The 24248-nt window shown below is 37.0% G+C and overlaps 2 protein-coding genes across 3 annotated transcripts in view; one reads left to right on the plus strand and one right to left on the minus strand.

Annotated features, from left to right (window-relative positions):
• Positions 1–10532, plus strand: part of neil3 (nei-like DNA glycosylase 3) — a gene marked incomplete at both ends in the record, with an annotated part of 11190 nt that extends 658 nt beyond the window's left edge. Inside the window, 8 exons of the mRNA XM_079249866.1 lie at positions 3882–4016; positions 4351–4564; positions 5214–5288; positions 5546–5712; positions 7923–8086; positions 9335–9749; positions 10074–10242; positions 10350–10532. Coding sequence (XP_079105992.1) covers positions 3882–4016; positions 4351–4564; positions 5214–5288; positions 5546–5712; positions 7923–8086; positions 9335–9749; positions 10074–10242; positions 10350–10532 — 1522 coding nt within the window. The remainder of the gene's footprint in view (positions 1–3881; positions 4017–4350; positions 4565–5213; positions 5289–5545; positions 5713–7922; positions 8087–9334; positions 9750–10073; positions 10243–10349) is intronic.
• A 291-nt stretch (positions 10533–10823) lies between these two features.
• aga (aspartylglucosaminidase) lies at positions 10824–23867 on the minus strand. Of its 2 annotated transcripts, none has more exons than XM_079250543.1 (9): positions 23604–23867; positions 21409–21562; positions 20109–20221; positions 19207–19319; positions 17301–17409; positions 16991–17066; positions 14734–14841; positions 13223–13356; positions 10824–10970 (listed from the first exon to the last, which is right to left on the minus strand). In XM_079250543.1, exons 1-9 carry the CDS (start codon positions 23734–23736, stop codon positions 10870–10872), a joined length of 1041 nt encoding a protein of 346 aa, XP_079106669.1. In that variant the 5' UTR covers positions 23737–23867; the 3' UTR covers positions 10824–10869. The 2 variants fall into 2 exon arrangements, with proteins under 2 accessions (XP_079106669.1, XP_079106670.1); XM_079250544.1 differs by having other exon boundaries at positions 10824–10995.
• Between the last annotated feature and the right edge of the window lie 381 nt (positions 23868–24248).

Raw genomic sequence — 24248 nt, forward strand, 5'->3', positions numbered from 1 at the left:
TGTCACCACAGGGTTATTATAAAGATTATAATAACATGTCTATCCTGCAGCAGTGTGTCTACAATGTAAACACATTATGCCTTTTCAAAGGAAGCATCACAGATGTTTTTGGCTGGAACTCTTGTTTAACAACCCCAAGACAGTTTGTTGGTCTTTTTTTCATTTATTCATTTACTTATTCATTCATTTATTTATGTATTCATTTATTTTTAGGGGGGGGTTGAAAAACCTATTTGAAAAGAGTAACAAAGAAATGTATTTATGTCTTTTACCACCATTGTATGGAGGATTATAATAATAGTAGCATGAAAAGAGCACAGAAATGCCATTAAAGCATTATCTCTTTGTTTGTATGACAAGTAACTGACAACTGAAATGTAACAATTGTGACGTTTGCTAAATTTCTTGATAGTTTTTCATTTTTCTTCCTTGACAACTGCAAGATGCTCGAGCCCTGAAGAGGGAAGTAATGGCTTGTTGTTGGTTTGCAGAGCCGATTTTGTTCTTGACAAAGTGTTGTGCCTTTTTGTAAATTGCCATATGTTTCTACAACAGATTTTTCTTACTGTTTTTCTAATGGCAGATATGTGGTAGTATCATTTTCTGCTTTTCCTTTAAGTTCTTTTCACTTTATCCAGTATTTTTGTGGTTTTCTTGGCATGATCTTGGTATCATCTTTGCCAGATACTCACCTTTAGATGGAGTAGTAGCCCTGAAAATCTCCAGTTTAAAGTCTGTTTTTTCCTCTTGCAGATTGATGACCACGTTTGACTTTAGAAAAGCTCTTGTAGCCTTTTCCATCTTCATGCATCCATATACTTCTTCCTGTGAAAGTTTTTGAAATTGAGGGATGCTCATAGCAACCAATCTTTCTTCTAAAGAGCAGTTTTTGTGCACTTTTATTTATGGAGTAGGGCACCTCTGCAATTCATCCTTTACTTCTCATTTCCTTATCTGGAACACTCCAGCTCAAATCATGAGAAGTAGTTTGCTCAATATCTTTCCCAGCCTGCGTTGTCAGTTGCTTTCTGAGTTTGTTCAAGGACAATTTGTGTGTTCTCAGTTTAATCACATTGTGTGTGTTCAGAATTTTTACCCATATGAAGATCAGTCTGCATTTAGTGTGTAATCTGCACAGAAATCCTGCTCATCCTGCAGATTTCACAAGCTTCTTCCTACAGCTGCACTCTTAACAGTTACTATTTTCGCAGCCCTATTAAACACAGTGGAGGCAAAAGCTTTGTATAAAAGTAAATCATGTCATAAAATCTGATTTTAAAATGGTTTAAAGAGGCGTAGTTCCTGAAAGACAAATCAATTTTAGGGGACCTTTGGTTATCATTTGTATTTTTTAGTGATTGTCAGAAGAAGGGCAGTAGATTAAGATTAATAAATTATACTGTTTGGAATGTTTTTTATTTATTTAATTTTATTTTTTGAGTATCTGTCCTAACACTTAGACTTTTTACACGAAGGACATGTTTATTAAGCTTTCCAAGACCAAATTAATGAGTAAAATACCAACCCAAATTCCAGTGCAGGAGGATGGCTGGAATAGTCTCTATCCAATCAGATTGGAGTATAAAAGTCTAAAATGTACAGTCTTGCACGCATTTTCTTTTTTTTTTTTGCCCATAAATGCAAATTTTTTTTTTTTTACTGCACATAAAGAAGCTTGAATATTTTTGGGCAGCTTCTTTTTGCAGAATACAAAAATACTAATATAAACTCTGAAGTTATTTGCAAACACTTATTTACAGCTGCAAAATCTTTATGACTTTATATTGATCCCATAAGATGCATCAGCTATATAATAGCATGACACCATCACAGGGCAACGTCTTCCTTTAAGTACAACCAAAACACAATTCAGAAACAAGGATGCTGGTCACTCTGACAGTTTGTGGAACAGTGCTTGGTAAGGCCTTTTTCTTAAACTCAAACAAAAATATGTAGTTCTTAACAAGGAACAATTTCTGCTTTGTTTTCAACACCAGGTTACACTGGAAATGAATTTTTTTCTTTTTTATAATTTTTGCTTCAACCATTTAAAGGATTGTAATTTGTCAAGCTTCACCCCTTGGTCATATTGGTTAAATCATTACCTCAATGGAACAATATAAAAAAAGGAATATGAGTTGGATTATATTAGGGTCCTCTTCCAAATTCTTGGAGGTGGAAATGCAAAATATGCATCCCGCCTCGACCCACATCCGTTGATGGAAACGAGGCTTATGTTTCCTCTGAATATGCACGCTGATGACACATATTCTGCCCATTACTTAAAAAAATTGACTGCCTAATTTTCTGAATTTCATCTGTAAAGAAAGAAGCAACCTCAAAACAGGTCCAGTTGGATGGAAGTTCCACGGATTCTGACACTGGAGGATCAGTCTGTTAACAGTAACAAACAACAAACAAACGTTGTTGCTGCCCTTATCAATGATGTAATAAAAAGAATGATCATCTTGATAGATCCTGAATCATTTACTGAACTCATTTCACACTGCTTCATATATTTATTCTTTGTGAGTTGAACTTTTTGGCGCAATGTTGTTTCCAGAGGACTGATAAGTACTATCACCTCCTGCCCCTAAACTTCTGCAAGTGCGCTTTAAGTGTATTTTGAAAAGTAAAAGTTATCTGAACTTGAAGACTGAACTAAACATCTCTGTTTAGTTCATTTTCAGTAGAAATTAAATCTTTCTTTTTCTCCATCACTCTGACTGAAAAACAGGCAGTTTTGGAATGATTTCTGACATGAGGTTTTATTTCTGTATGGTTAAATGGGGACGTTTCTAAATGCAAGTGACCATGAAGGGGCACGAGCAGGAGATTTAGAACGTGTGTTATCAACATTTGATTATTTGTCAACGCCCATATGACTGGCCTCCGTGCCTTTGACAAATCTAGATTTTTTTGTACTTAGGACTAAAGCTGTGACGAAATGGTTTTGCCTCAATTTTTTTTAAATTGCAATTCTCTCGATTCTTCAATATTGCGGATTTTTGTAGACTAAAAACAAAACAAATGTGCAAAACATTTTTTGCCTGTCATTTTTCTGAATTTCAGTTAGTAAAAAACAACACAGTTGCCTGACCGTCATTCTGCTGCTATAATGCCAAAGAAGACACATAGAAAGATCAATAAAAAATAATATAAATGACAAAAAATTTTCAGGGATTATTTGTATTTATTTGGGAAAAAAAAATTTGTAACAAAAAAAATCGATTTTAAAATTGTGAAACAAAAAAAAACACATTTTTTTTCTATTCAATTTCTTACCCTTACTTAAGACTTTTCTAAATACCAGTTGTATGATGAAACTTAGGAGTTTGTTCCAGTGACTGATAAGTGAGAGCCCCTGCAGCCATCATTGCCCTGCAGCAACACAAGGCTGAGAAACTGTTCTTTGGAAGTTGTTTTTGTTTCCAAGCAGAGGTACATTGCATGGCAGTCACATTTTGCTTTACAACCATGTCACGTGTTAACTGGATATCAATACACTGGCTGTTTTGGATGAACACCATGGCTGAAACAGAACAAAAAATGCAAGAGGACATTATCAGAAACAAGGTAAAAAAAAAAAAGAGACAAGAAACAACAAAAGTGAAACAGAAGTCAACATCAGACTAATAATAGCCGTGGAGAGGTTGGAGAAGTGACAGGATGCAAGATGGATGTTGAATTAGCCTTTGACAGGGGGCACCAAAGTGCAAAAATCCTCAGTAGTGTTATTCTAAACTGGGATGTGACTAACAGGAGTCAGTTTCCAACAGGCCATCTTTCTGTGTTTGATCATCTCAAGTTTCATTTATTTAGGCATGATATTTTTTTAAAATGAAATATCTTTTCTGTCTTTTAAAATTTTCAACTTCTAGAGTCCACTTTGGTATGAATGGATCGATGCGCATAAATCCAGCTGAAAGCAAGATTAGAACAGGCTCCGCTCCAGTGCTGGAAATTCACCTCACCGGCGACATTGTGAGCTTCTTCGACAGCACTGTGGAAATGAGGTAACGAGGACACCATCCTAGCCTAGATAGATTGAGGTGACAGGAGTTCACCTTGGGGTATGAGTCTGAGTCACTGAGTATGTCCTATATTAGGATCTGTCCAAAAAAGGTTGGCCATTGTTGCATGAAAAATGCCCTTTTTTTTTTTCTTCCTCTTTTTTTTTTTTTCCCCCCTCTCTTTTTTGCTCGGTTATTGTGCTGATCACGGCCTTTAAAGTCCTGGTGTAATGTTCAGTACTGAGGCAGATATTTACTTCCACGTTGGATAATTTCACCTCCGTTGTCCAGTCTTATGAAACAAAAACAGTCAAGCTAATGAAATGTGCATCTGCAGGATGACAGAGGACTGCCAGCAGAAGGTCAGGGCCATGGAGAGTCTGGATGTGTGCTCCTCCAAGTTCAGCTTCTCACGCTCTGAGGAGGCCGTGAGGAGCCAACGCAGCAGGATGCTCTGTGATGTTCTCCTAGACCAAGCTGTCATGCCGGGAGTCGGCAACATCATTAAAAACGAAGCCCTGTTTGACTCGGGCCTCCACCCAGCCGTGAAGGTATAGAAAAGATGATGGATTGTGTTCAGCAGAGGGATAAAAAAAAAAAAAATGCAGGGCAACTCTCTCAGAAAAAAAGAATAAATTCCTGTGTTACTGTGTGATGCAGTGTAAAGAGGAGGATGAAATAGCGGTAAGCATTATGAAGCCCATTGCAGCCCACATATTGCTTCTTTTGCTGTTGAATTAACTATTCATTGCAGAGAAGACATTCATTTTGGCATGATTACTTCTATCCAACTCTGCAAGGCCTTCTGACCCCCTTTTGAATGTAACAGCAAACCAAACCAAAAGATTTCTTCTGGACTTTTTAGTCCCTTCTTCTTCCAGGACTGCCGAAGCATTATGCATTTTCTGTCTGCCTCTAAACTGCAAGGCGTCTTGAAAGTGCAAACTTTTGTGGCTGTCTTGGCTGCAGTTCTTTGACATAGAAAATAAGTGATTTTTTTTTTATGCTTTTCATCATTATAAATACAGTGTTTTCATTCATGTCTGGCTTTTTTGTTGTTCTCTTGTTTATATGCTTGTAGTATTGATTTGCTGACTGTGAAACAAACTCTTTTCATCCATTTTGAAATGAGAAGCTGTGCAAATGAGGTTTATTCACTCTCTGACTATGAAGTCTAACTAAATCCAGCTTCATCTCCAGGTTCAGCAGCTGACAGATGAGCAGATCCGCCATGTGGTGAAGATGACTCGCGGTTTTACTCTTCTGTTTTACAAGGTTAGTCATTATTGCTTTATATGTAAGATATCAAGGCTGGTGTGTACATTGGTAGATATTAAGATGTCCCCATGTTCATTTCGGTGCCTAAGAGAGTTCCTTGAAAGACTAGATAACTTTGAACGCAGATATCAAACCTATTTTCTGGGAAAAGGATAAAACATTTGTGTTAACGCTGCACAGAAGTAAGAAGGTGTGATTTCATTTTCTGTTCTGTCCGTTGTGTTGATCTTCTCTGCCATCCTCATCTCGATCAGTGTCGCAAATCTGGCTCTCCTCTCTACAAACATTACAAAGTCTACAAGCTTCCCCAGTGTGGCCACTGCTCTCATGTCATCACAGTCTGTCGTCTTGGAGACAACGGGAGGATGACTTACTTCTGTGAGCGCTGTCAGAAAGGAGACCCCAAAGGGCTTGACATCAGGTAGAAGTCCGTGTAGACCTCTGGCACTTTGACGGAGAAAATATCATTTTGCATTCTTGCAGAAGCTGCTTTTCCTTTTCAGGGTTTGAGATTTTGTTTTAAACTACTTTAAGTTTAGCAATGTGCATAGTTACTGTGACAAGTGGGTTGATTACTGTTTCTCTATGACATATTTGCGGCATATTTTAAATTATTTATGAGGTTATAGGGCTGTGACAATATGCTTTTGTCCCGATTCGATTCGATTCGGATTTTTTTGGGTGCCGATTCGATTTAAATTGCGATTCTCACAATTCTTCAATATTGCTGACTTTTGTAGATTAAAAGCGAAAAAAATGTATAGAATTTTCTTTTTGGTCGTCATTTTTCTTGATTTCAATTGGGAAAAACAACAAAGTAGCCAGACCATCATTCTGCTGCCGTAATGCCCAAGAAGACAAGTTAAGAGATCAATAAAAACAATAAAAATGAGAAAAGTTTTGGAATGGATTATATTTATTTATTTGAAAAAAAAATTGATTTTTTACCAAAAAATCGAATTTAAAATTGTGAAGCAAAAAAATCCTGATTTTCAATTTTTCGATTCGATTTTCCCACCCCTATTAGGTTAAATGTTTATTTCTGTGTTAAAATGTTGTCATGAAGAGGACAATCACCTTTTGGCATTGCGATTTGTAGGTTTGTTTGTATATATGGGGACATCAGCGCAGCGCCGTGGTCTAAAAGCTTGTTTTTCACAAAGTTTTAAAGCTTTTTAGAAGATATGTTCAAATTCATCGAGGCCGTTTTTGCAGGCAGATGGGCTTGGCAGGGAGTGGGAAGTGTTATGGGGTGAGAATTAATGCACATAGAAGGCTGTGTTTGTCAGTCAGGGCATCGGATCAACACCTCCTGGGCTGTGTTTGAGCAAAGCTTTGCAAGGGGTTAGAATTTAAAGCCATAACACGCATTACACAGCTGATAAAGCAATCGGTGGGAAGTTTCCTGCAAGATGCCGCTACTTTCCTCCTCCATGAAGGTTGGCACTGCAGATTTGTCTTTCTGTCAGACATACTCGAGCCTACATGTCGGAGCACAAATGCCTACGCTTGAAGTAATTATATAAAACTTTTTTTTTTTTTGCGTATGTTCAGCCACTGCTTGATCTCCAAATGTTTCTCTATTGAATTGTTCTTTAAATACCTGCTTGGATTATTCATTCATTGCCAGTTTACATTTGCAGTTTCTATGAGTGGCTGCTCTTATGCAGTTTTGCCATATGCGCATGCTGCATAAGAGTATTTCTTATCTAAACATTTAGGCGCTTACATAATGATGCATTAAATGTTGGATGGGTTTCATTTAAGTTTCGTGCTATTTCATGGTTGTTTACATGTTTTTCTTTCATAAAGAAACAGCAATTTTCTCATGAGAGAAAAGCAATAGGACGAACATGGATGCATGAATAAGTCATCATCATCATCGTCATAATCACTCCCTCATCACTTATATAAGGTTTTCTCCCTGCCTTCCTGTTATTTCTTAAAAATTTAAATCTTTACTTTAAGCAGCTTTAGCAGTTGTGAATATTTCATCTGTCAACTTAGTCCTGTCTTTTACAGCAATAATCAAAATAAGACAGATTTCCAGTATTGAGAGAGAGCATATGACTTTTCGAGGTGCTAGTCATGGGATGGTTTCAAGGCATAAGTTATGTTATGTGCAAAATTTATGTAAGTTTATTATGTGTTGAAATATAACTATAGATATAAGTGATTTATTTGATACTAACACTGTTATTACTTGTCATATTACAGCTTCTGTCTGTAATAAAACAGAATAAAAACTATCAGTTATATTTAAGAACAAATAATAAATACGCTGCATCAGAATAAAGATAATGCTACATGCATTTTAAATTTAAAATATCACATTTTTGCTCCATATCACACTTTTCCGCCTGTTAATATATTCAGCTGTTTGAGCTGGTCTTGTACTTTAACAACAATCGGAACAAAGTAAAAGCTAAACTGTTCACTGTCTGTAAATCTGTTTTAGGAACGTGTTGCTTCAAATCACTGTTGATCCTGTGTTTTACTTGCGTTAACTGTAATAAACATTTCTGTACGAACACAAAAATTTCTTCTTCATCCATCCAGTATTCAGCGCTTTTTTTTTTTGCTGTAGAAACTTATGAAGCTCATTAATGTTGCTCTGTTTCCTTTGTCCAGCAAGCTTCCTCTTAGAAACGGTCTGATCAGTCGGGCATATGGTGAGAGAAGCAGTGATGATGTGGCTAAGAAGGAGGAAGAGGACTGGGCTTGTCAACTCTGCACGCTCATCAACCAGCCAGCAGCAAAAGCCTGTGATGCCTGCCTCACTCCAAGACCCGAAGGTGAGTGAAATTATCTTTTTGTGGTCGCTGGCTCTAATAGGGTGACAGAACATCTTTCTTAACATGAGATGAAACAAGATGGAACTGTATTTTCGGCCGTATAACTGATCGGCAGCGCGTACAATCGGACATCAATGCTTCAGTGCTTTTTAAGGAGAATGGCAAACATCAAATGACAGTGGAGTCAAGTGGGCTGACTTCTCTTTGGGGTTCGTATGTTGCAGTAAGGATAATGACCATGTCTGTCAGCTGGTCATTTGTCTCCAGCTGCCTTGAGATATATCACAACAGCAGTGAAGTTTTTGTTTGAAAGACTTGTCCTTGTTGGGTCTCAGCTGCAGCAACCAAACCACATTTCTATATGATCACGCTGCCCGATTTCAAACGGACCGAGTTTTTCAAATCATCATTGACTAAAGAACTGGATGGCCGTACAAACAGCACTTCGCAGTATCTTCATATGTCTCTCAACAGATTGCAGTTCTCTTTAATTTCTTTTTTCTTTAAGCTCTGACTTAAAAAGCTCTTTTTTTTATTTTTTATTTTATTAATCTGTGCCACAAGTCCCTTTTGGTCCAATCCTATAATACAATGAGACTTTCCAGCTGCTAAAGGGCGAGGCTGCACTTGTAATGATCCTAGTTTTCTTTTTTTTTTTTCTTTTATTTATAGTGCTCTTCTTAGCTTTAAGAAAAAAAAAAAGAAGCAAATATGAGTAACTTCACTGAGAGAAGTGTGCCAAAGCTCTCTGTACATTTAAGTTCCTCTAAGATCTTTGAAAATGAATAACACACACTTAGGGCTCCACATAAATCTGACTGAGCCCTCTCAGTGCTTCTCAGTAATACTCTGATTTACATATGTATCTTTATATATTTCATGTTCTCCTACTGTGCATCCACTGAAGCAGCTGGGTGTTAAGAGCCTCTCCCAACAGCGCTATCATGAGATTTCTAGAAGAACCCCCAGATCCCTGTTAATGACTCTGTGCGGCCATTGGAGTGTACTCACTAAACACATATAGTTCATTATAAGTTTCTTTTTTTTTTTTTGTCATTTAATGGAATTTTGCCAGCTCTTCTTATAAAAAGCACTGAAGTATTCTGCTTACTCGGACATTTTATGGAAAGCTAACCACTTAAAACAACAACCTGCATTATATTTCTTTGTGAGAGAAGCCGGTGCATCAGAATGAGCTGCAGCTGCTGAACATAAATCCAGTTTCTCACTCTGGCTCCCTTTTCACAGTCCACAAAGACGACATCAGCAGTGAAGCATCGCCCTTCACTGTTGATTTAATTAAATACCCTTGCACCGCCTTCAAGAAGCCACAAGAGGAGCTCAAAGTCAACTGGAGGTCTGCGTTCGGGACTTCCACCCTTGTTTTCTCTGACATGAGCAAGAAGCCAAAGCCAGTAAACTCCCCGCTCTCCCCAGCCGGCAGTCATTTGAATTCCTTGGCGGCAGAAGCAGGTTTATATAAAAACAGCGTCTGCCAAGGGACAACAAGCCCCAATTATGCCTCTGGTGGCTGGCAGAGGCAAAGTGTCGAGCTCTCCAACAGGGAATCACTGGCCTCCTACAGTCACCCATCCAAGAAAATGAGAATTGATCACAGTCTCTTTCCCAGTAACAAAGCTCAAAATGGAACCCCCAACTCAGGGTGAGTGAATGTCTTATTTGGCTGTTCATGAATAAGTTTATAATAGGAGAAGTTTTTTTGCAACTTCAGGGAATGCGTTGGATGGGGAGGGAAAAAAAGAAGCATCTGTGGAATTTTAATACATTGTTAAAGAAAAAAACAGTTCAAAGTGAAGAATTACCACAGCAGGACAGCAGCTATATACAATGATTGCCAGGCAACATCATTACATGCAGCTGAAAGGAGGTTGCTCGCACGCCAATAAGTGTTAAAGTGACAAATATTCCTGCGTTTTATTTACAACATATTTTAAACTAATAAGACAGTTTCTTCACTTTTCAGTAGATGCAGAATGGAGGCAGTGAGTCGCACACCTTCCATTTCCAGCACCCCCTGTTGTGCATCCCATCGCCGTCCAGCTGTCCTCAGGGTGGTCCACAAGGAGGGGGGAAATAAGGGACGACAGTTTTATGCCTGCTCGCAACCCAGAGAGACCAAGTGCAACTTCTTTGAGGTGACAACAGAAAGTTAACTTTTGTCTTTTTTTTTTTTTTTTGTTCAAGACATCCAAACTTTGACAAACCGCTTAAAACTGAGCTAATAAATCTTTTCTCATTGCAGTGGGCAGATTTGCACTTTCCTTTTTGTCACCATGGGAAACGCTGTTTAATGAGGACGGTTCTGAAGCTTGGACCCAACAATGGCCGGAATTTCTACACCTGCAGCTTTCAAAAGGGTAAACAATGTGACTTCTTCCAGTGGGCAGAGAATGGACCAGGGGGTTCTGTCCTCCCTGGCTGCTAATGGATTACAAGCAAACAAAGACTAAATTCTTTTATTTTTGTGGTGTGGAAAAAAGCAAAAATGATAAGTCATGTTCAGAAATAAAAAAAAATAAAAAAAAACATAAATTCTATCCTCAACATTTAATTAAGCACATGGCCTTGAGATTATGAACCAGCACATTGTGAATATCTAATAAAGTTTCAGTCTGCAGATTTCTTTGTAAAAAGTGATAAATCTGACAAAGAACACACATCTTAAATTTGTTCGAATGTTTTCTTTTAATTAAATCATGGAAATAAAATTGCAGCAGTGAAGATTGTGAATTCCGTGTAAGAGATGCAGAGAGTCCATCTGTCTAAAAACAATCTACAGATTTTTGGATTGGTGTGTCTGACTCTGTGTTTGACACCATGTACAGGAACTTGGTGAGACTCTGGACTTTGTTACAAGCTGCACCTGAGAAAATTAAGGAGAGACAGACCTGTTACAGACAAAAAAAAAAAAAATAAATAAAAATAAAAAAAAAAAAAAAAAAAATATATATATATATATATATATATATATATATATATATATATATATATATATATATATATATATATATATATATATATATATATATATATACACACACACACACACACCCTTTTCCTGTCATGAATGCAGCATAATGAGAGTTAATGTGAATGTTTTGTCTTAGTGGTGATAATTTCTTTAATTACCTTTCAGATGTTTATATCCATTAATCCTCCTTTCTCTTTTTCACTCTGATCACATTTCATGCAGTGAAAAGTAGGTTATGTGTGCAACAAGAACACTAGATATACTGTAAAAGTAGATCTTGAGTGGAACAAGCTGTTATTTGAAGGTGAAAATGCTATGAGTTCACTAAAGAAGGAAAGCCAAAGGGTGTGCTTCTTTATCTGCCACAAAAGGTTCCAAAACTTGCCACCGTTGCCATGAGAACAACACTTCTAGGCTAGAGCAGATTTTGTTCGAACTGTTTGAGGAAGAATGGCTGACAAACATCCTCTTTCTTTTTTCGAAGTTTTAGGTATGAAAGACTTTCTGTTTTCTGACTTTTTTTTTTTTTTTTAACTGTCTGATGTCTGCTTCACTTAAGTTTTTTCTTCTTTGTTTTCATTTTTTTTTTCCTTTAGATTTTATTGTGAAGAGTTTTCTTATTTTTTCACTCTGATCACAGAGTTGCTAGTCTCGGGGAAAAAAACAAAACAAAAACAATTTAAAGAGCTAGATCACCTCCTCTTACAATTTTACAGGTTCACTTAATTTGAATTTCTCTAAGCTTTTCAGCACGTTAAACTTTTTAAGCTTTTTTTTTATGTTTACTCTTCTTTGGAGATTTAATAACTGCAAAAAGACCCAAAAAAAAGTCTCTGTGCCATGACTTAGCTGCTAAAAGGTTTGGTTTAATGACAACTTTTATTCAAACTTTTTCTTTTTTTCATAATACTGTTCATGTGGTGACATCATCAAACCAAGACAACACTTAAAGCTGGGGTAGGTAATCTCTGAGACTCTGGGTGAAGTGGTTCCTTGTCCTGTTAGTAGTCTGTACATTTTTAAATCAGTTATCACAATAAGTAATATAGTTAGACCCCCAGTTTACTGTAAATCTGTAAAAACTGATCAATCAAAACATTTGGGCCAAATTGAAGTTGTTAATTTCTTATATTTCGTAAGTTTCTTCCCGGCTGAGAAAATGCCAGAAGGAATTCCCGACACAGCTCGGTTTATTTGCCTCCTCCCGCTAAACAGCCGAGAAAGAGAAAATCTTTGGTGGAAAAAGCTGCGAGCTAGAAAAGCACTCGGAGAGCACAGACCTCCGCCTCGGCATTTTAAAAAAACGTTCCTGGATCCAGATCACCACCAAAATTAAACCTTTTCACATTTCCAATAACTCGCAAAAATTTAATTAAAAACAGTTTATAACTTTTTAGGTTATCTTGAACACAAACCGATAAATGCCGGTAAAAACATAACCTCCTTGGCGGAGATGAGAAAAAAAAAGCCTTGGATCACTCAAGGAGCAAAACCAGAGGGGGAGGAGCCAAAAGAGGATGCTACTTTCAAATCTTGCAGGCTCCCCAACGTTACCTACCCCAGCTTTAACACATGACAAGTTACGTAGACATTTACATTTTATGTTGTGGTTTACTCCATCACTACTGTTAGCGTTTCTTTTATAAGTTGTTTGAGATAAAGGAAGAACCATGACAAGATTTTGCTTTAATTTCCTACATTCATGATAAAATACACTGTAAGTTCCAACTAAAAGTTGCTGACTTTCTGTCAGCAGTGTTTATATAAACATGAAAACTTAAAGGATATATTTACTTAAGACTTTTGAAGAAAACCACTTTGTTCTAAAACTTTCAAGCTAAAGTCTCCCTTCATTTGGGCACACGTGCTGTAATGCTCATGTTTAACTTATAGCTAAATTAATTCCAATTACTATTATTTTCACTTATTCAAACTTGTTTTAAGTTCATTTAAAATTTCAGTAAAAATTAAAAGGCCAATTCAACTCTTCATACATGATACATCTATTAATTTTTTTTTTACATACATTTTTTTCCCCTCCAAAAAACAATCTGTGAACATTTTAGAACTATTAGTATTATAATCAGCCCTGTATGGTGTTTTTGTGAGCAATGCAATCTGTATTTGTGAAGCCAAACACTCACCATAATGGCCTGTTGTGTTAGCACAGATGATGGCTCCAAAGAATTGGGGGTAATGCCTCTTGATTCTGGAAATGGCCGACTTGCAGGCTGCCGAGGGATCAGCCCCAGCCCTCATCAGCTCCACGGCCAAGTAACTGTTGGCAGGATGACACGGAGAAGACATGAGGCAAACTAATAAGTGCTGTCAAGGCAACCAACCAGGATCATCATAGTGATGCCCTTAGAATCATAACATGGCCTGAGTATAGTGATAACACCCTGAATTCTTTAAACCTGAGCTTATCCCACTTCATGTAAGAACCTTAAGTCACCCTTTGATATTCATGACTAAATAAAATCAGTTTGTTGTAATTCACTTTTACTTTAAATCGATTCTAACATTACTTTATGCAGGGGAAGTTTTTATGTATTTTATGTACAAGGAAATTCAAAGCACTTTAATAAAGCAAACAATGCATTGTATTTTATTGCAAAACATTAGTCTTTTCCTTTTTAATATTCACCTTAGGTATGTTTTAAAATGATAGATGCACTTTATGATGTGTTACTGCTACATTTTGGCTGTAGTCTACATTAAAGCTTGTAACCACAAAATTAAAAATAACCTGGAAAAATATGAGCGTTAAAGACAGTTTTGGCCAACAATAACAAGGTTCTCTTCATAAACCTGCAGTACATCCAGGAAGGGGAGTTTGTAAAACAAAAAAAAAAAAAAAAAAAAAAGGGGAGAGAGAGAAAAGCTATAATTGAAAGAGACAACCCTCAGGTGCTCAACTTTAAAAGAATGCCATGTGTGCTCACTGCTCACCAAACTAGCCTGGATAAATAAAGCCTTCAGTTTGGGGAGGATGGGGGGGTCTTAGAGCCTGGAAAGACGTGGCTGTTTAAGTGAAATCCCGCTTCTTTGGAGGAGTGTAGGGATGACAGTTTTGGGGCAACATAGTCATCCCTCCTCTCTTTATAATACTATTTATGCACTTGGAGCTTGAGGCACACCCTAGAAGTTGGCTGTTTAAACTCTGCTCACGTCACAAGTGTCGATGTTCTCTGAAGAACCTTTTCTGTTTAGTTACCTTATTTTTCACAAAGGTGACTGGGAAATAAAATCAGGTTAGGGAGAATGGAGGACTTTAGATCCGGTAGGCACATTTAGTTTGGATCAGCTGGGTTTATATCGGAGTCATAGGGAACCATTTTAATATACAGGAAAACTTCCAACAGAACGCATTCAGCTGATATGATGTGGGAACGTGCCACATCACTCCCACAGTAGACGCTGTTACTGAAACTGATGTAATTTGGCTGTTTTAAGCATAAACCTTTTTTTTAATTTTTTTTTTTTATTTTACTGCAATGAGGCCTTGAAGATTCTTGGCTTTTAGTTATTTTTCCCCAACTATTTTCTATCAGTATCTGATTATTACTATATTGTTCTTTTTTTATTCACCGCTTTTACAAAGTAACAAGACACAGAAACATTCTGAAATGTATTAAGTAAACTGTCAAAGCACCTGGGTAGAAAGCGCATCATGATGTCACCATCTCCAGTAGCTGCAGCAGCACCCGCTGAGCTGTCTGCATAGGCCCCAGATCCTACAATAGGAGAGTCTCCAACACGCCTACAGGACAAAAAAAAAAAAAAAAGAAAAATACATTTTGTTTGCCGCCATCAATCACAGCTAAAAGCAAATTCCAACTGTCAGTAGTTATACAAAGTATCAATAAACTACCATGCTTAAAAGGGCAAAAACACCCCTTTTGAAAGTCAGTAAAGTTTGTTGCAGGACTTCGTAGCACAATTTTTTTTATGAAGTCAAAGAACAAACAAACACAAGGCAAGCTCAAAATAACAAAATCTTCCCATATTATATGATACTAAAGTCTCAAAAGCACAATAAAAACCTGCATCATAAATTAATGATCATGCTAATGTTTTATCTTTATTTAGACTTTTACACTGATTGTTTTGTTTTGCCTTTCTTACTCCTTCCTACAGCAGTCATCTTAAACAGTTTGTGTGCCCAGATGTGCAATGTCTCAATATACCATGATGTGTGCTCTGGTTATAAAGCCTCACAGTGTAACATTTAGGGGGGGGGGGTGATATAGTTGTAGGAATGCAATATAATATTTATAACTGTTTTCTTTAATGTAGGATAAAAGGGGGAAAAAAAAACCTCTGTGAAATTTATAACCACAGCCGCCACAGGCTGCTAGATTCGCTCCAACCCAGTGTTTCTAGAGCAGCAGTGCATCAACCTTGCAACTTCCATAAATCATTCAAAGTCATCACTTCAAGTGTTTGTCTAAAGTCTACCATGAATACATGTATACATCTCAGGTGTAGCTCAGAAGATGTAGTGGTTGTCCTTCAATCAGAAGGTCGCTGGCTCAAGGACACTTCCTGCGTGTCCTTGGGCCAGCTGCCATAGCCCAGGTTACTCCCCTCCATGCGTTCCTTACTTTGAAGCTTTATAGGGTAAAATTGTGTCCAAAATAAATCTAATGCAAATCCTCTGTCTCGTATTTGCAAAATATCATATGATGAGAACTTATTGTTTAACCATTTAATTAATTACATTTATAAATTAATTATCATGAATGCTACAAAAAGAAAAAAGAAATACTTCAAGAATATTATTCTCCAAGTTAAGACTTTGATCAGTGTCACAGTCCCTCCGGGAGAGCAACTTTTTCAATGATCAGACTGGTGACTGATGAGACGCCATGTTTTGGGTTATTACTATGCGCCGCTGTTGGATAATCTCACTAGTCTTTCCCTTTGAAGCCTTATAACAAAATTTTCTCTGATTTAATGATGGAATGTTTTAGTAACATAGGACAACACACACACACACACAGATATTTGATCACATAAATTACATGGAACATGTGGTGACATTTTTGATTTAATCTTTTTTTTTTCTCTCTCATTTGAAAATGAGTAAAATCATTACCTATGATTATATTACTGCACCGAGCACATCCTCTGCTTTTGTAGACAGTTTAAACAGGGCTGGCCTCTGATTTTATTTTTATGTATATATGCTCATATTTAATGATTTTTTTTTTTCCCTGTGATTTTTACATTCAGTAAATGTGTCATTTCTATAAATAATGAGAAAAAAATATATGCTTCTGTTGCGGTGTTGGATACTGCCTTTTTTCACAGAAATGTGAATTATGGAAATGGTTTCTTTTAGCAATTACTGAAACAGCATTTAAATCTGACCCTTCCTACCAAACAAAAAAGGATTGCATTTTCAAATAGAAGCAGTGCTTAAAAAGTCAAAGATATACTGCGGCCAATCACAGAACAGAGCAGGTACTGTACTGATTCTTCCATGGCTGCACACCCTTGGCAGCCAAATGAGATTATTTCTCTAAGGTAACATTTTTTTATTTTTTTTTTTTTGTAGGAATATCATCGATGATATGCCTGAGATCATTTTAAACATAATGCTGTGTCAGTAACTGAAAAACAATCCTTCTCCTCTAGGAGAACAGCTGTCCTATAACTGTATATGTGGACAGGATGGAGCATCATCTATTTAAGATGAATGCAGAAGATCTACAGATTATAATCAATAAATGGTGATGATCACCAATAGCTGTGTGCAAGTGATTTTTTTTAAGGTCTAGGAAATGCTTTCCAAGAAACTTTTACCTAAACCAATGTGAGTATTTTTTTCTCCCTCTTTTGTTCCTCAAATTGAATTTAGTCTTTTTCTTTCTTTTCTTTGTTTGATCCCAGCATATTGTACTCACCCTGGAACCTTGTGAGTAAGTCCATTGGTTGACGTACCGGCTGCAACATGTCCATGTTTGTCAAGAGCAATCATACCTGGAGAAAAAACAAAGTGTATACTAACAGCACACAAAGCCAATACTTGATAACCACAGCCAGTCAAAGAAACGTGAAGTATGAACTATTGTAATGTTTAAAAAAAAAACATAAAAACCGTCATGTGGTGAAACTTTTAGTCATCACTTTGTTGAACACAAAAATTCATGACGCCAAACTGATTTGTTCCGTCTACTTTCCAGCTGACTTTGGTCGTCGGCTGGTGAGAGGTACCTATGGTGTCGTGCGAGTGTCCATGAACAAGCCGTGCCCTCTTGCTCTGCACTTGTATTGCCTCGGGTCTGTAGGGTCCACATGACTTTGAGGGATCAGGAATGACATTCTGTCGACGAGACAGAACAGGACATGGTTTTTTCCAATCATGCTGTTACCTTGGGACCTAATTACTATAGTAAAACACAAGTAATACATACTGATCTATAAGCAGCTTGATTTACTGGGATTTAATTCAGTAAAATGTTTGGTACCACTTTTATTAGGTAGTTTTATGATACCTATAAATATAAAAATAAATTATACCAAAAGTCACATACTGAAACACAGGTAACCAAGCGTACTGCCACCTCCATTGTAAATGGTTCTGGGTAGAGGTTCTGGGGAGTGCTTCAGACCAAGCATGCTTTGTTATTATCTGTGTAAGTTGAGCATGCCAGTTTGACCCGTAGGGAGAATATGAAAAGTTTATTCTGTCCCTTTGATGTTAAAGGTAAGAGGAATTCTGCTGAAAAGTGTCAAAATATTGAGTTGAATGGAAAGCTGCAGAATATGAGTTGTACTATATTCCCTTTCATAAGGAAGAAACCACTAGAACTTTCTCTTCAGTTATGAGGAACACAGGTACAGCTTCATACAGTGACTTCAGAAAGAATGAAAAGTTTTTGGAAGTAACTTTGTTTAAAAAAAGGGAAACAAGACACAATGTTTAAAAAGATTAGATTTCCACTTTATTACACCTTATGGTTTTTTTTGACTGTTTGCCTATAAAGTTTTTTTTTTTTTTTTTTTTTTTTTTTTTATCATCTGAAACAGACATGGATTATTCTTTAACTGGCAGCACAACAGAAATATGAGGAAAATAGGTGGAATCAGGAGCTTATACAAAAATACATACAACATAATTTAAAGTGTTTGATTATAGATGCAAAACCTTAAAGTTTTAAACAGATCCCACCAAGTTTTACAGGTGGGGTCTGCAGGTCATGCGTTTCTGCTGTGAGTTGGACAGCAGAAGACTGTTCAGATTGTGGAGCCGAATCAGCTGAACTTAATTTGTGGAGTGAATGTGTGGAGTGCCTCTTTGAGTAGATGTCAGTGTGCAGATGCACGGTACTCCATGTGGATATTACAGTTGGACCAACTAGTGTTTGATGACGCCAGCAGTTGTCTCTATGCACATCCACTGCAAAGTATTATGAAGGACCTCAAGAACCACCCTCCTGGTCTGCTCTCTGATATCCAAATGACCCAAATACACAACTCTAAGTTCATATCAGTATCAGTTTGTCAAAGGCAGAACTAAGATATCCTTACTGTTAACACTACAGGTTGTTTGTTCAATTAAATATTACCTTAATTTGTTTAATTTCTACTTACAATACTGGCTTTTTTTTTGTTTGTTTGTTTGTTTTACATCCCCTCCAGTTGTTTTACTATTTTCTTCAATGCAAACTGTGTTGACATGTACTAAACTAGATACATTTTTTTTTCTCAGCCGGCCCAACTTCATAACCAATTTTGACATTGGACTGGGTAAAATTCCATTAATAATTTCTATGAATAATTTAAAAAAAAAACTACTCAGATTAGTTTAGACTCCTTCAAAAGAGTATTAATGTAGGAAATTTGATCAGAAGAAAACTGGATCTATTTGGATGTACAATGCCTCACTTATTCTGGAGATGTTGTGACATTATTGGGGGAGCGAACGGGAGGCTTTTGAAGAATAGCAACAGCTCGATGCTACAGGGCATCACCTTTACCACAAAAGCTGACGTTTTATGAAGTACTTTAGTATGCCTGTCAATTTCTTTTTTTGAATTCTATCTTTCAGAAGGAGCACGCCTGTAACCAGCACAAGAAAGGAAGAAACTCAGTCTAATTCACATGTGTGTGCACGTACCTTTCGATAATTAGGTTGGCAGTTGCCCTTCAGCCACTGTGTGAAAATATTCTCAGATTTGTTGGTAGTCAGATCTTCTGCAACAAAGCCCATGTTTTCTGCAAAAATGGAAGCTGCAAAAAAAAAGAAGCAATACTTTCAGGTCAAGTTACTCATTCTAGACCGCTCTGACCTCGGGTTAAGGCAAAAACAAAAGGTCACGAGCAAAGAAAAAGGACAGGAGGCAATTTCATCTCATTTGGGCTTGCAGACTGCTTGTGAAGGAGGATATGTAGGTGCAGCTCGGACCGGTAGTCATCTTATTTTCTGAAGAATGCTGTTCCTAGGATTTCTAACATTTCACCCAAATCATATATTATAAGAGCCTTGTCACATGAGAATGGAATGTTTTCATTTTGGATTTTGATTTCTGATCTCTCAATTCTTCTAGGAAAAAAAATATAAGGAATGCTCTTATGTTTTTCTGTTTTGTGTTTTCATTTGCACTTGAGCACTTAACAATAATTCTCTTTATGGTCAGAGGATCATACTGGAGCTCTGACCCATGCATTCATCACCAATTGCTAATGTTAGTCATCGAGGGATTAAAGCTTATTCTGTCTAAAAAGCCTCAGCCTTGATGCGATAAGTGCCTGTCTGAGCTCATTAATGGAAATTCAAGTGTCCTTTAGGCATTTTTTTTCCCATCCTTTTCTTTCAAACTCCATAAAAACTACATAACTACATAAAAAAAAAACTACATAAAAAATAGAAGTTGTGTTGAATCTGTAAAATGAATTTATATACCACTGTGTGTGATGTTCAAACAAACTTAAGGATTATTTCTACCCCAATTGGCATTTTTGTTTTCTTCCTTTTTTTTTTTTTCTTTTCTTTAAAAACTCAATCTTATCCACACATACCTGACTCTCCCACTAGCAATGTGTGGTCAGTGTGCTCCATCACAGCTCTTGCAACTCCAATGGCATTTTTTATTCTTCTCAGGTTTGCCACGGCGCCCACCTCCATTGTATTACTACTCAAACAGAAACACAGAAAAGAGACATTCCTGCTGGCTTACGAGATCAAATAATCTATTTCCATCATAAACCACTGTTGGGTACGAGTACAACGTGCAACTGTCTGCAAATATATTTCAGACAAACCACGTGTAACCTTCATAAATACTTGAGTATTTTTCATGTTGCAGTTTTCTGTGGTATTTTAATGACTGGATGATATTTAATGTTTGTCATAGGAAGCTTAAACCTACAGCGTTTGCACAAAGTTAGGACAAGTCTTACACACAATATCTAAGATGGAGCATTTTTACAGAGGGAACATTTCTTGCTGGACTCCTCTATTGGATTACCGTACATGTGTTTGTTTAGCTTCCTTTGCTTTAAGCAAAGAAAATAGCTGCTGGTGATATCTACTGGATTTCTCTGCAACGATATTGGATTGTGTGCAGGAGACTAGCCTCTTCCCTCAATGTATTCATGACTATGTAACCAAAAAAGGAAAGAAAAAAAAAAGTCAATTTTCCTGCAAGTAAAAAGAAGAAACATTCAATAAAGAAACAGCAAACAGCTTGCTGCTTGTCTTTTGTTGTGGGCTGACATTTACTTCCCATTATAACTTCTGAGAGTGTAAATGTTAGTTTTTAAGGACCTAATAATTGGCAAGCTTTTGGACCCTAATTAGAGTCTTAATTAAAACTTCACTGAAGAAAGACTTGAAGGAAAGGTCAGCCAGTTAAGTGTGTAAATGTTAAAGACACAAGGACATCAACAGCACAAATTGTAAAAAAAAAATTAAAAAATAAAAGAATAAGTGTGACAATATGCTGACAGCTGCAGGTGTCTAATTAGCATTTCAAGATGTGAGTCATCTTCAATTAAAATGTAGGTTTTAAACTGTAAAAAAAAGACAAAAAAACTTCATAACCTTTTCTCTTTTCATTTATAAATATTTCATGATTACATCAAATAGTGCAAAAGCGTAACATCTAAAAATTAAGGCTGGGCTTGTACTGACTTACATAGCTGTGAAAATGGCAGCTAGATATGAAAGCTGTGAAATTCCAGCAACAAAAAAAAAAACGGAAAAAAAATCCCTGATATCTATCTTCAATGCTCAGCTAGGCTGCATTTGATATTATTCTTACCATGTCATTACCTAGTAATTCTTTTTTCAACAGCACAGTATATATCCATGGTTTACCCATTCATGATCATCGCATCCAGCGTGGTCTCCCCAGACTCATCAGGGCTCCCGCCAAAGCCGACACTGCCATCACACTGCTCCATTTCACAGCGGGCACAGCCTTTTTCCACTGCATCCAACACTGAGCCACCGGACTGCAGGGCACTCCAAGCTACACACACAATGAGGCTTTCAGCATGCAGGATCACTCTGTCCAACAAATCTTTATTTGACAAAAAACCAGCTAAGCCTGATGGATGCAGCTCGAATACCCACTGCAGTATACATATAACTTGACAGAACAGATGATCAACCAACACGATATTTGGGTTTTTATAAAAGATAACTTTTTTTTTTTTCTTTTTTTTTAACATCCTATGAAAAGTAAATTAAAATATAATGCACACCCATCCAAGCTTTTTTTTTAGGAATTATTTAAATCATATTTCAGATTTGGGATACATAATTACATGCATTATCGAGACTTTTGAGTTCAAGTTACATGGCCACCTATTAAAACAGGGATCATAAAAGCATTTGCTCACTGATTCCCCAAGCGCCCACGAATGATCAAAATACCAACTGACAGCACAGCCACCTGCATCCAACTAAAGTCTCAAGTCATTTTTCTATTAAACCATGTATTAAAGGTTTCTGTGCTTTTATAAAATTCAGCAGAATGAAAGTGCAGATTAGCCTGATGTTGTCAGCTGCTTCTGTAAGCTCCTAAAGGAAAAGACATTCGCATGGGTGTATCAATGGTTGACGCTCACTGACTACACCTTAAAATATCTCCCCGCTAAACAAAACCTGCTCCTTGGTGGTTTTTTTTTGTTTGTTTATTTCATTTTCATATCCTTTGCAGTAAAAATGAAAAAGCTGACAGACATCTGATAAATTAAAGGGCATCCATCTATCAAAAAGTGTGAGTCTTATGTGAACTTTAATCACCCCAGGTGTGAGCTGTTGCTTGAGATGTTTTGGATACCATTCCTATCATTTTTTGTGTCGAGCTGTGCACCTGCTGGAAATCGACTTGACGGATAAGTCACAAGCAAAGCTGAAACATTTTCTCCCTCAATTTGAACATGAGCGATGTATCATCCTGAAGGAAATCAAATGGAGTGAGGGCAGGCGTGCCAATGCTGGTTTGGAAGAGTAGAGAGTTCAGCCCATTTCATATCCCCATCTAAGACCTTGATGGTCTTTCATACGGATAAGCTCTGGGTCACTCACTAGCACACTGGGGGAGGGGGGTCCAATGGCAATGGTAAGAGAGGGTAAACCAAAAAATACTGATTATAAAGCTGCCAAGGACTCCATCCCCAAAATACATAGACTTCTCTTTCTCCTACTGTGATTGAAATTAGTCAAAGGGATTGACTTTACAGGTCTACATTAGCTTGAAGTTAACATTTGAAAAAAGAAAAACCCAGGACTGTAGACACAAATGTAACAATTATTATTATCATGGATGATGGCTAATTATGAAAAATGCACATGCGTGAAGACGCTTGCCACCTCCCAAGGTGATCTCCTAACATATGATTGGAAAAGAAATGCACAGCAGATCTTTGCATAAGAAAAACAAATAATGGTGGACTCAGATTTTAGTAAGTGGTTCACACAGTTAATTATAATAGCAGCAGATTAGCAGTTTATTATTAAACCAATTTCTTTAAAACTACTGTATATGCTGTTGCTCATGGAGTAGAGCTCACCAGATGAAGTGTTGGGATGTTACATAAATTAGTCATAGGGGTTAAACTGCAACATCCAAGCTTCCCTTTTCCAAGTGTAACAAACTAACGTGAAGTTTACCTCTTCAACTGTTCATTATTTCAGTTTGGGGTTTGGGTAACCATAATATACTAATACAAGGCTTTTATGAACAGTACATGTCTAAATACAGAAGACAGTATGAACTCGAGTTTATAGTTTTAACTAGATTAGTTTATAAAGATGAAATAGTACGTTTACAGTACAAAGCCATGCAAAATACCCTGTATTGTATTTAGATCAATTGTGTATCCAAAGCAATCAAAACACTATCAAAATTAAAGTAACAAGTGGCATTATATTTAAAGTTATTTGTCTTCTTTCCCCAGTGTCACATGAGTGAACTCTGCCCTGAAGTAACCACCTGTGTAAACAGCTGCGCGAGGACGTTAACAGGCAACAAGATGCAAGTATGGCCCATAGGTATGGCCTACCTGCCGCCGTCGCACTTTTGAAGGGCCAAGTGTTGACAACTAGAGGTAGCGATGCCTGTCCAGGTGGAAACTGCAGAGTTACAGTTAAAATCAGGAGAGAAACAAACATGTTGCACAGTCGATGCGTGGCCATTACAATGGACGTTGTTTCAGTGTTATCGCTGTCATCAAGCCATTACATCTAAAAAATACAAATAATAATAACGTAAAGCAGGACGTTAAGAAAAGTCGCTGAAAAGTGAAGCTACTGTACTTATCAAGACGCATTTAAACTTCCTTGTTGTGTCACATGCCGAGTGTGGGTTGGTTCGTCATTAAAGGGACAGTACGCATATTTTTCATTCTTATGTGTATGGGTCCTGTGTGTGGACGTGTTCCTACTCAAACGGACCTGATTGAGATTAAATAACTTCCTCATCAAGCTTTTTGCAAGCTTTTTAACGAGTCATTCATTTAATTCCGCATGCAGGGCAGCAGTACTGGAGGACTAGAATTGTGAAACACTGCAATAGGTTAACAACAGAGATATTACAAAGGTTGGAGTGTGTGCAACCACCAACACTTATTGCTTTCTGAAAAATTGGAAACACTTGTTTTAAATTAAGCATGAAAATTTTCAGGGAATTCCTCACACACTATTCTACT

The sequence above is a fragment of the Telmatherina bonti genome, assembly GCF_933228915.1.
Source record: "Telmatherina bonti genome assembly, chromosome: 12".
Classification (NCBI taxonomy): domain Eukaryota; kingdom Metazoa; phylum Chordata; class Actinopteri; order Atheriniformes; family Telmatherinidae; genus Telmatherina; species Telmatherina bonti.